Genomic DNA, 13,339 nt, shown 5'->3' with positions numbered 1-13,339 from the left:
TTATGGTCGTCAAATTGTAAGCTAAGTAGATAGCTAGTTGACTGTTAATTTTGAAATACATTTTCAATGTTAATTTCAAATGATTTTATTGGAATTAATTGCAATGAAATACAGCCGTATCGAAAGACAGTTATTTTGCATATTTGCATTTCAGAACCAGGAGAGTGGACAGTTCCCAGACTTGGGGTACAAGGCAAGCATTTCATGACCCAAATAGTGGACAGCTCTCTCTCTCTCGATTCAATTTCAATTCAAGGGTTTATTGGCATGGGAAACATATGTTAACATTGCCAAAGCAAGTGAAGTAGATAATGAATTAAAGTGAAATGAACAATACAAATTAACAGTAAACATAACACTCACTAAAGTTCCAAAAGAATAAAGACATTTCAAATGTTATATTATGTCAATATGCACTAGTTAAATAGTTAAAGTACAAAAGGGAAAATAAATAAACATAAATATGGGCTGTAATTTACAATGGTGTTTGTTCTTCACTGGTTGCCCTTTTCTTGTGGCAACAGGTCACAAATATTGCTGCTGTGATGGCAAACTATGGTATTTCACCCAGTAGATATGGGTGTTTATCAAAATTGGGTTTGTTTTCGAATTCTTTGTGGGTCTGTGTAATCTGAGGCAAATATGTGTCTCTAATATGGTCATACATTGGGCAGGAGGTTAGGAAGTGCAGCTCAGTTTCCACCTCATTTTGTGGGCAGTGTGCACATAACTTGTCTTCTCTTGAGAGCCAAGTCTGCCTACGGCGGCCTTTCTCAATAGCAAGGCTATGCTCACTGAGTCTGTACATAGTCAAAGCTTTCCTTACGTTTGGGTCAGTCACAGTGGTCAGGTATTCTGCCACTGTGCACTCTCGGTTTAGGGCCAAATAGCATTCTAGTTTGCTCAGTTTTTTTGTTCATTCTTTCCAATGTGTTAAGTAATTATCATTTTGTTTTCTCATGATTTCGTTGGGTCTAATTGTGTTGCTGTCCTGGGGCTCTGTGGGGTCTGTTTGTGTTTGTGAACAGAGCCCCAGGACCAGCTTGCTTAGGGGACTCTTCTCCAGGTTCATCTCTCTGTAGGTGATGGCTTTGTTATGGAAGGTTTGGGAATCGCTTCCTTTTAGGTGGTTGTAGAAATAACTTCTCTTTTCTGGATTTTGATAATTAGTGGGTATTGGCCTAATTCTGCTCTGCGTGCATTATTTGGTGTTTTATGTTGTACACAGAGGATATTTTTGCAGAATTCTGCATGCAGAGTCTCAATTTGGTGTTTGTCCCATTTAAGTGAATTATTGGTTGGAAAGTGGACCCCAGACCTCACAACCATAAAGGGCAATAGGTTCTATAACTGATTCAAGTCGCTCTCTCTCAATTCAATTAGCTTTATTGGCATGACACTGTCCCTCATTATATGGCAGGCAGCAATGTAGTGCGCTGCCAACCCACACCTCTCTGCGTCCTCCCGCAACAGGACGGTTAGCCTATCCTCATCAGAGAGGTCTTTGAAACCTTGAATAAGGGTTTCAAATTTGGGGAAATGACACTCTCTCTAATTGTTTTATATTTGTGTCATTTTGTCAGGAAATGCAGCTCTGTTTTGGGTTCTGCTGTGGTGCAGTGGTTGCACAACTTCTCCTCAACAGGGTGCCATGTTTGTTTTGACTGTGTTGTAATTTGGTTTGATCTGATTGATTGGATGTTCTGGTCCTGAGGCTTCAGTGTGTTAGTAGAGCAGGTTTGTGAAATCTTTTTCTCCCTCTCTCAAACACACACACACTTTTTTTTATTTAAGTTTATTGTAGCCTGCATGTGCCAAAATGAATTAGGCTTTATGGTCCAAAACTTTACCTTGGTGCGCTGCCATGCATTAATGGGGAATTTGCCATTCCATTTTGTTTCTAACTCTTAGTGCAACAGTTTTGTGAATTAGTTAAGAACCTCTATAGGATTGGACCCTTTATTTCAATTTTCGCCTAAAATGACTTGCCCAAATCTAACTGTCTGTAGCTCAGGCCCTGAAGCAAGGATATGCATATGCTTGGTACCACTTGAAAGGAAACACTTGGAAGTTTGTGGAAATGTGAAAGGAATGTAGAAGAATATATCACATTAAATCTGGTAAAAGATAATACAAAGAAAAAAACAACTGTTTAGTATTTTTTGTTTGTTTTGTACCATCATATTTGAAATGCAAGAGAAAGGCCATAATGTATTATTCCAGCCCAGGTGCAATTTAGATTTTGTCCACTAGATTGCAGCAGTGTATGTGCAAAGTTTTAGACTGATCCAAGGAACCATTGTATTTATGTTCAAAATGTTGTATCAAGACTGCCCAAATGGGCCTAATTTGTTTATTAATAACATTTCATGTTCAAAACTGTGCACTCGCCTCAAACAATAGCATGGTATTCTTTCACTGTAATAGCTAGTGTAAATTGGACAGTGCAGTTAGATTAACAAGAATATGCGCTTTCTGCCAATATCAGATATGTCTATGTCCTGGGAAATGTTCTTGTTATTTACAACCTCATGCTAATCGCATAAGTCTACATTAGCTCAACCATCCTCAGGGGACCCACCAATCTGAAGAAGTTTTAAGTGATTCTGCTGAGAAAAGACATGAGCATGCATGCCTGACCGAAACTGATACATTCCAGTTGGCAAGTGTGTGACACTAGAGTGCGCAAGCGCCTACGGCTCCCAGTGACGTAGCCTATGATGGAAGAAAAACTGTTATTTCCCACAGCCGAGAGCCAAGAAGATTACCGGCGCGAGGAAGGTGAGAGAGAAGGCAGGAGAGGAAAAAGAATACGCTACTTCTGACTAGTAGAAGTAGGGGACTTTGCGTCTGAAACATTAGGGGAAAAGAATACCGCACTGGCTGCTGAATCATAGACTAACAAGTCAGCATATGAATGAAAGCAGAACTATGAAAGCGCGTGGGCATCTGAGCTTTACCTTTCATAGAGAGACCAATAGGTGACTGATCGTATAGGATTGCAATAGTCGCACCCAGACTATTATAGTTCTTAGGCAGAAAAAGGGGACCGTCCGAAAGTCATGGAGTATAGAGTAGAAATAAAAATTAGCTAGCGTCAAAAGATTAAAGAAGACGGCAAAAAAGAAATTGCTTGGAGCAGCTGGAACCTGTTAAAGAATGGATTTTAGCTCTATTCGCAAGTTCATCACCAGATGGGTAAGTAGCCTATTGCACTGAATTACTTTCTTGGAATCCATTTGGTTGTGCCAAAACAAAAGTCTATGGGGTTTAGCCTACTATTGCATAGTAGGCTACCAACTTGTTGGTCAGGTGGTTGCGGCTTTACAGTCTATTCTCAATTAAACATTGTTGCGTTTCTATGAACAATTCTGGGTTTACATTTCCCATGTTGCCCTTTACACTCGTACCCATATACCGGTTGAAATGGCAGATTTCCGCACTAATAAACTCCTAAATTGTAACGTAGTGGCTGTACAGGAACACTCTATACATGACGTCAGAGCTCTGGCTCTGCACTTCACAGAGCTGTGTGGGTTTTTATTTTTTAAATTTTATTTCACCTTTATTTAACCAGGTAGGCAAGTTGAGAACAAGTTCTCATTTACAACCGCGACCTGGCCAAGATAAAGCAAAGCAGTTCGACACATATAACAACAGAGTTACACATGGAGTAAAACAAACATACAGTAGAAAATAAGTCTATATACAATGTAAGCAAATGAGGTGAGATAAGGGAGGTAAAGGCAATAAATAGGCCATGGTGGCGAAGTAAATACAATATAGCAATTGAGTGTGCAAAGTAGAAATACTGGGGTGCAAAGGAGCAAAATAAATAAATACAGTAGGGGAAGAGGTAGTTGTTTGGGCTATTTACAGATGCGCTATGTACAGGTGCAGCGATCTATGAGCTGCTCTGACAGCTGGTGCTTAAAGCTAGTGAGGGAGATAAGTGTTTCCAATTTCAGAGAGAACTGGAAGGAGAGGCGGCCAAAGGAGGAATTTGCTTTGGGGGTTTTGACTGACAGACTTTCTGAATGTGAGTACCACGCATGTCAAAAAGTTGCTCCATCCCTCCCGCCAATTGGGCAACATTTGCAAATGTTTTGTCTGAATAAATTAAGATGACTTAATGTACTTTTGAAAGATGAGACGGTGAGGATTATAGTAAATACCGCTTTGATGTCATACAAGCAAGCCAAACAGTGAGTCCAAAAGTGAACTTCACATTTCGAAATTATAAAACTCATGTCGTATACAGTGTCAACGTTTATGATCACTATGTTTTATGTACAGTTACAAGATGACATGTCGTCAAACTCTCTGTTGTTCTGAACAGAATGAGACTGTTTATTGTGGTGAAAATTTGTCTTGGCACACGCACCTGAATGCACTAATAACTCCTTTCTATGTACACCAGAATGACCATCTGTTTCTCTGAATTGCCTTGTGAAAGCTGTTAGATCGTATTTTATAACTTAGCTAGTCATGTTGGCAATAGAACAAGCTTTCAGGTTATGCCCACCTGACCCAGATTGTGATTTATAACGGACCGTTTTTGGGTTGTGTAAACAACAACAGTAATTGTGTGACGGCGACGATTCAGCGTTGTGTTCCAAATGAAAGAATTACAAGTGTGCTTGCTCTAGTTCCTCAACGTCACAGCTAGGAGAGCAAAAAAAAAACAACTTATAGTTGAAGACTCTTCTTTGAGTCATTAAAAGTGCATTGAAATAACTTAGGAACTGTGCACACTTTGGAGAGGTGAGGTGACTTGGAGACACCAGTTAGTCCTCTCACTCAAACCCTCGTCATGTTGTTGTTTTATGTTGCACCTACCCCACATTTTCCAGGAATAGTCTTATCAGGTTACTGAATGTGTCCAGAGTATTTTCAGATTTCGTTATCAACAAATGTGGCGTAAATGTAAAATGCACATAAACTCAAGTGTAATGTTGGATTTTTATTTTTTTGTCAGGTGAGCTGTTGTGTACTCACCTTTCGTCTCATAGTTTTCTCCAAACTTTTCCCTTTCAGTTACTACAATGGTTATGCATTTTAATATTTCTTCTGTAAGAAACATTTCAATTTAGCCCTATCCATATCGGCCAATTCCCTAGAGTGTAAAAGATTAAATAGGCTACATAAACATTTAAATAAATTAAGAAAGGAGTTTTTGTAATTGGTCGGTTTAAACTTTTTGAATTGCACAATGTCACTATCGTCTTGACTCTGTAAGGTGAAGAATGGACTCACTCTTAGAACACGGAAAGAGCAAATCATCATAGTTGCATTTAAACCACAATTTAAGTCTATAGGGTTCTAGAATTGTTTCCTCGAGCTTAACAGAGTAGTCACTTGTAGCCTATTAGAATTGTGTATTTAATTTATAGCCTAGTTGCTGACAAAATCATTCGTTGATATATATTTTTCTTCTGTCATCACCAGGAACCTGTGCTGACTGCTGATACAGCATCAATGTCACCTCATGTCTTTTTCATGAAATTGATTATGATATAAGCGCTCGTTAGTCGGCAGATAGCCCAAAGTCAAACTGATGCACGCAATGACAGACGTAATTGACAGCACACGCCAAACCATCAATTCAGTATGTTTTAATCTAGGAAGAATAATGATTGAACACTGAATCATTGACTGAAATGTAAACATAACAATAATGGAATTGAACTCATGAGGAAGAGATCCCTGGTAAAGTTCTGTAAAACAACAACAACCCAAGAGTGCAAATACACACTTCTACCAATTTATTTCTGTTCTGTGTTGCATGTTAAAAGATGAAGCAAAAAATATTTCAGATATCCATAAACCACCTGTTCATAAGTTTACATCAGAGGAGGCTGGTGGGAGGAGCTATAGGAGGACGGGCTCATTGTAATGAATGGAATTAATGGAACGGATTCAAAAATGGTTTCCATATGTTGGATGTGTTTTGATACCGTTCCATTTGTTCTATTCCAGCTTTTACAATGAACCCATCCTCCTATAGCTCCTCCCACCAGCCTCCACTGATTTACCTAAAGCAAACAAACACTCCTTCTGTCTTTATGACCAGGCTGGAACACATCCTCTTACCACACATCAGACCATATGTCTAGCATAGTTGTGTGGAGAATTACGTAATCCAGTGGTTTTAGGGCTGATGTGTGCTGCTGGGGAAATCAATAGGTTACAGCGGAGCCTATGGGCTGTGGGTTATCCAGTTCAGTACAGTAATGCGTGTTTGGCGCTAATCCAGAGGGCTGCTCCCATGAGCCCACGGGGTCCAAGGCATTTGGAGAAGCTTATGGACATATTACTGACTGTAGCCATTAGCTGAATGAAGGAGACATAGTGTGGTGCTCTCAGGTATTAAAGGGTAGCTGCCCAGTGCTCACACCTGGCTCTCTGGGTTTAATATGCTTACTGCTTATAGATCTGAATTGTGGCAGAGAGAAACTTCAGTTTATTACATTTTGTGCCTCAGTGATTATTTGTGATGTTTCACATGAAGTTGGAACACCTCAATAACATGGCATCTTTGGCTCAACAACAAAACGACACAGAACATCAGTGGACTAGTCGGGGTACACATGCGAGTCGTCCAGCGCGTCACCTCTGAAGGCCGTGACTGTAGCCGCGTGTTGAGACGTGTGTTTATCAGCAAACAGACGGGCTGACAGACAGACAGACTCTGATTCACACAGCCTCGCTCTGTTGAGGAATGATGGGCGTGAATTAAAGAATAGCAAATAGTGACGTCGTCTTGGTGATTGGCTACAAACCTACACCCATAGGACTTCACTACGTACATGACTATTGAATAACATACTGTAACTTTTGATGGACATCAATGGTGTCTATTAGAGAGCGGTCCCGTGACAGTGAGGAGAGGGAGGGAGAGAGGGAGGCAAGCTATTGGATGCAGTACGCACTGGGTTAGTTAGTCACGAGGGGACTGTGGAGAGAGTGAGAGTGTAATGTGTAACGAAAAGCTCGGGCCCCCCTGAACTTTGATCTAATGCGTAGTAATACTCTCTGGCGTGAGGAGAAAAAGAGGAGAGGAGAAGATTTCTACACACACACACACACACACACACACACAGTTATGCAAGTGTACCTTTTTAACTTGCCAATTTCAAATTTTCATTCCCACAAAAGTGTTCAAAGGCAGCACTGTAATCTTTGTAGCTGTCAGTTTGCACAAGGTGCCTGCTGTTCCTCTCCTGGTCGTCTTTTATGCATTTCTCCATCATCTCCTCCTTTTCAACCTGTCCTCTTCACCCCCACTCTGTCTATGATGTATTGGTGGGTTATGAAACCCAAATACTAATTCATCCATAGAGCTGAAGTCGTGAGTGAAATTGCTGTTTCTTACAGTGATGAGGCTCGTTGTACAGACTTTTTTCTGTGTGTAGCAACATGTTTTAGGCTCATCCCCTGACAATGGCTTGTTATTGATGAATACATTATTCCTTTGGGGTAATTCCCATTCCCTCGGGAATGTGTTCTGCCTCAGGGGAAATCAGCCAGGACACAGGAATCAGGACATTATCAATGATTCTGTCATCACTCTCAGCCAATGGCATCTGTTCTCTATTCAATTATTTGGTTCTCGCAGCAGCTACTCTTCCCTATTCCTGAGGGTTCACTCAAAACACAAGTACATGCATAGAAACAACAACAGCATAGAGACAGTAATGCATTATTCATTAACACAAAGGTGAGCGATGAAACATGTATGAGGCAGATCAGGCGACAGACAGACACAAGCACATAACAGTAACACACTGGTCAATACTAGTAAGGTGGGACAGAGCCTGAAACTCTCGGGCCGTGGCTGTTTGGCTGCTGACTAATCTGCTCGGCTGGACAGGAAGTCTCTCTCCTGCTGACTTCCTGTCTCCTGGGGATTAGGTTAGGAGTGGGGGAGTTCTCTCTCTCTCACGCTGTCCACATATAGATAATCTCATTTATACTCGCCAGGGGGAGGGACCTTAATGAAGCACTAGAACCATGTCATGATGTAATAGGGTCATGTTGTTGAGAGGTGATTATGAGCTGAATATACAGACATGTAAATGATCATATCTGACTGCACAATGGATCTCTCCAACTGGGACAAGAAGATATTGAATTAATTTGCTTTGAAAGGGAAACTCATGAGCATGTAATGTTACCATTATGTAATGTAGCCTACACTCTGTTACATTAGATGTACTGTGTAGCATGTTCTTAGTGTTTTAATTATTCCTGATAGTCAGTAATACAGTACTACAGCATCTGTGTCCACCAGTGGGATATTTACACAGGGTCTACTGCCTATGTGTGGTGTTGTGACTGTTTGGCTGTGTTTCTAGGGACAGAACGGGACAGGAGGGACGGTTTGGGATTAGTAGGATCTGAGCTAAATGGATAACGGGCCATGACACCACTTGTCGTTAGTAGTTAGACTTAGGATCCGGTCAGGGGTTTCTAAAGTTCACACAAACATTTTATCTGATCAAAAAATGAAGTTGTTGTTGTGTAAATTACATAAATTCAAAAGCTGTACTGTACATTACAATATGATGTAATATGCTTGGTCTCTTTTAAAAACATTTTTCTGAGATGAAGGAAAAAAAAGCTCATTTCCTTGATGTAGGCTTGCTGCATGAAAATACTATGCAACTCTCAATGGACATGAGTACGTATTTCTCCTGATGACCTCACTCATAGAGCTTCGACTCAAGCTTCCCGTATTGATCTGGCTGTGGCCAGGTTAAATAGCAGTATTATGACTGTGTGAGCTGTGTAATCACAGTGTTATCACACCTCCCTGCACCCACCCTCTGTGTCTCTCGGCCCAGGTTCTTTCAGCCAGGTGGAAATAACCTGTGACTTAACACCCTCATACTGTACGTGTGTCTGTCTGCCTCTCTGTGCGGACAGACTGGACTACTTCTTGAACAGGGATTCACAGAGCTCCTCCTTAATCCATTTTGTCTTGTTGCTCTCCTTTAAGTATCCGGTTAATTCCTTTCCATCCAATAACATTCTACTTTCCATTCATTTGGTCCCAACATGGTGCCCATCATAATTCTAGAATCTCAAAGCAAGTTGACCACCAAACTCTGTATATCTTTGGCCCTGCCTATAACTATGGAGCTGCTCCAGTATTACCAACTGTACTGCTGAGTATTAACCTACAGGGGGGCCCTGTGGACCAGGGGGGCCCTGTGGACTAGGAGGGCCCTGTGGACCAGGAGGCTGATGATGGATTACAGTGATTTAATGGAGCAGAAAAGGCCACATCAGGAGAGATTGAGCCAGTGAGTGTTTGGACTTGGTAATGTTCCACGTGTTGGTTCCGGGCCCTTGGATAGGAACACTAAAGAGTGCTGATAAAGGGGGGCATAACCCTTAATGCCGTCCCCCCTCAGAGAATCATATCTCACTACACAGCACACACTCATTCTTTAGAGATCATACAGAGACGGGAACATTGCTCAGGTGTGTCTCAATAGTCTGAAATGGCTTTGGGCTCAATTCAATCAAATCTCAATGACGGCACTCCCTTTCTTTTAACAGTGTTTTGTTATTAGGTCACTGGTCCCAGAGCCCTGAGGGAGCTGCTCAAAACCTGTTCCATGTGATCCAACTGAAACCGTTCTAATCTACAGTGATGTCAGGATGAAAGCAGCCCAGCACGACACATTCAGAAAACTGAATGTAGATAGAAATATGATAGAACACAGTGTGATACAACATTGTCCATTCTACACAATACATTTCTATGTGGATGGATCGTTCAGGACATTCTGTCCTAGAGAACAGAGCCCCTCTACCTATCCACAGCAGTGTCAGAGGAGAATGAGCCAGCCTAGCACAGCAGACAGTGGTGATGTAATAGCAATGGATGGTGGATGAGCGTTTGTCAGTTTGATAGGACCTTAGTGAAGTGACGCGTGAAAGTCCTCGCTGTTCGAATAGGAGAGATGCTCAACTTCTAGACTTGATGAACTGCACGCTCAGCCTGGAAATACATTATGAGAGAGCTTGACATTCCCTTTGATCTATTATGACTGCTATTAATCAGATTATTGACGAGCGACTAGTTACAACAGGAAGTCCCTCCTCACGGTCCCCTGCTGGGATGGAAATGAGGAGCTAATGGTTAAATAATTGTCAGAATTCTTGAAGAATGTGCCATGACAACTTGGAGACACACTGTCTGTCCTTGGAATAAATTGTGTGAATGAGAGTAAGATGGAGAGTGGGGGGTGTCTTGAGCCTCCTTGAAACAGACGGTCACTGAGTAAAAGAGGAAGAGATGGAGAGAGGAGGTGAAAGAGAGGGGGGAGTGGCTGAGGGCACAGGGGGCAGCTTTATTTCACGGCTGATAGGGAGCTAATGAAACACACTGAGACATAGTACTATTTTATCCACTGTGTCAACACCATAGGTGAGAGCCCTGGTGCAGCGTACCATAATATAGATCCTGTTCCCACAGTGACGACCAAGGACATCAGGGTTCATGCACCCAGCTCTCTGGCCCGTGTCCGGACGAGCGGAGCGGAAAATCGGTGTGTGATCCCCTTTAAAACCCCTTTTCAGGGTTATAATGGAGCACAAAGACTAGTTCGATTAGAAGTCAATGGTTGGTTCTATAGACGTCACGCTGCTGATGTGTTTAGGCTGGGACCTCTGACCTTTCAACATTGGTTGTCGTCATATGTTAAACACTCGTGATTGACTGTCTATGGTTTGCCTGTCATACATAATGTACAAGAAAGGTCGTCTGAAAACTAGAACAAAGACATGGCAGTCTGAATTTTAACTTTGGTCTTCATCACTTTAGGATGTGTTCTCTGCAGCAGAAAACTGATAGTGTCAAAGTGTCTTTCCATTTTGAAATGGAAACACACACCATCTCCTATTAATCAAAAATAATTATATTTTCCTGAATTGTACCATGTTCTAACAAGATCCTGCTACAACTCTGTTGTCTCTGATCATCAGAGGAAGACCTCGGTCTCGTAGAGGAAGACCTCGGTCTCGTAGAGGAAGACCTCGGTCTCGTAGAGGAAGACCTCGGTCTCGTAGAGGAAGACCTCGGTCTCGTAGAGGAAGACCTCGGTCTCGTAGAGGAAGACCTCAGTGTAGAGAGAGGGATTTTGTTTCCCTGGACTACTGGGTCATTGGATCATCATGTGACCGCCCACCAGCCAGGAGGCCTGGGGTGAGACAGCAGCATTACACACACACACACACACACACACACAGGAAAAGGGGAAAGGTTTTGTCGACTGAAGCCGGTTGAGGGGGATTTAACAAGTGAATTAATAAGGGATCATAGCTTTCATGCAGAGCTGCTGTGAAGGAAGTTGTCAAGAACGTGAGTTTGAGTTTATACAGGAACTCCCGTCCCCACCTACCATCAACCAATCATTATAGCTATACGAAACCCCACCCTGTGCAATTGGGTCCTGGACTTCCTGACGGGCCGCCCCCAGGTGGTGAAGGTAGGAAACAACATCTCCACTTCGCTGATCCTCAACAATGGGGCCCCACAAGGGTGCATGCTCAGCCCCCTCCTGTACTCCCAGTTCACCCATGACTGCGTGGCCATGGGTGATGTCGATTTATGGCAGCCCCCCGCACCTCTCTGATTCAGAGGGGTTGGGTTAAATGCGGAAGACACATTTCAGTTGAATGCATTCAGTTGTACAACTGACTAGGTATCCCCCTTTCCCTTTCCCAAACTACCTGCCCTCCAGGACACCTACAGCACTCGATGTCACAGGATCATCAAGGACAACAACCACCCGAGCCACTGCCTGTTCACACCGCTATCATCCAGAAGGCGAGGTCAGTACAGGTGCATCAAAGCTGGGACCGAGAGACTGAAAAACAGCTTCTATCTCAAGGCCATCAGACTGTTAAACAGCCATCACTAACATAGAGTGGCTGCTGCCAACATACAGACTTGAAATCATTGGCCGCTTTAATAAATGGATCACTAGTCACTTTAATAATGCAACTTCAATAATGTTTACATGTCTTGCATTGCTCATCTCATATGTATATACTGTATTCAATACCATCTACTGCATCTTGCCTATGTCGCTCTGTCATTGCTCATCCATATATTTATATATTCTTATTCCATTCCATTGCTGCACCGTCGGAACTAAAAGCACAAGTATTTTGCCACACGCAATAACATCTGCTAACCATGTGTATGTGACCAATAAAATTTGATTTGATTGACCTGGTAAGTCTGTCATGGAAAGAGCAGGTGACCTTAATGTTTTGTACATTCAGTGTATGTGTGTGTATATTTGTGTCATATCCTGTGATCAAATATCACAGATGATCGTGTTCGTTGTCCACATATTGTGAGTGGGCTGAGGCACCATAATGATACAAGTATTACAATTCGCTTAATTGCCTAATCTGATCTCACAAAGACATTATTTTTCAACTCTTACTTTGCGAGCTCCGTGAACTTCAGAACAGATTTCCATTTTTTCATTATCACTTCCCTACCATGTCCTTTTGTCTCTGCGTGCTTAGAAATTCCTCAGTCTAGGCCTGTAATCTGCTAAATGATCTATTTAAAGATAGCTGGCTCTTGCTAGCAGCCTTTTGTCTATCAAACGCCTGGTGAGGTGAGTGGATACAATGTGCCCACAGATCGATTTGAAGCGTTTAGGAGAGAAGAGCGAGGCTGCTATCAGGCTGGTGTCAGTGATCTGACGGAGAGGTATTGGGTTGTTATGCCTGGCTGCACATTGAGTGTGAGAGAGATTTCTGCTAGTCAAAACAATTCAGCTTCAAGTCAGAAAAAAATAACCTCAACTCTCTCCGTTCAAAACTTTTACTGGTATCGATTTTCAATGTTTTCATTCAAACGAATGAAATAAAGGGTTAAAGGAGTCAGAGCTGTGACTGTGGTCTGTGTTGTCCCCTAGCTGGCTCCTAGCTCTATGACAGGGAGGTTCCTGACAGGTCGAAGCTATTTTTGGTCCTGGCTTTAGCTGTTGAATGTTTTATAGGTAGTAGGAGATTGACTGGTGCTGCTAAGGTGAGAGTGTAGTGAAGTGATGCCACAGGGCCAACACACACACCTGGCTCTAGTCTGGAGGATTAGATAACACCACAGACAGAGAGCCTTAAAGGCTCTGTATGGTCAATCTGACGTCTGCAGTGGCTGTACAGCATTTACTGAGATACGGCCTCTGCAGAAGTCAGGGCATGTACACTTCTTACACTTCGCGGAGCAGAGCTGTTGTGAAGGAAGTTGTCAAAGAAGTGTTTGTGTTTATACAGGAAGTCCCAATCATGTCAATGCGGAGCT

At 42.3% G+C, this 13,339-nt stretch overlaps 1 protein-coding gene across 7 annotated transcripts in view; it reads left to right on the top strand.

Moving 5' to 3' along the window:
* Positions 1–2,721: 2,721 nt before the first annotated feature.
* The window catches only part of LOC106575556 (phospholipid-transporting ATPase IH), a 64,679-nt gene continuing 54,061 nt past the window's right edge, over positions 2,722–13,339 (top strand). For all 7 annotated transcript variants that reach the window (XM_045697799.1, XM_045697800.1, XM_045697798.1 and 4 more), the window contains exon 1: positions 2,722–3,198. In XM_045697799.1, the coding sequence (XP_045553755.1) occupies positions 3,160–3,198 (39 nt within the window). In that variant the 5' untranslated portion in view covers positions 2,722–3,159. The remainder of the gene's footprint in view (positions 3,199–13,339) is intronic.

The sequence above is a fragment of the Salmo salar genome, chromosome ssa16 (genome assembly GCF_905237065.1).
Source record: "Salmo salar chromosome ssa16, Ssal_v3.1, whole genome shotgun sequence".
Lineage (NCBI taxonomy): Eukaryota > Metazoa > Chordata > Actinopteri > Salmoniformes > Salmonidae > Salmo > Salmo salar.
The sequence above is the reverse complement of the archived record's forward strand: the minus strand, read 5'-3'. Positions and strand labels throughout refer to the sequence as shown.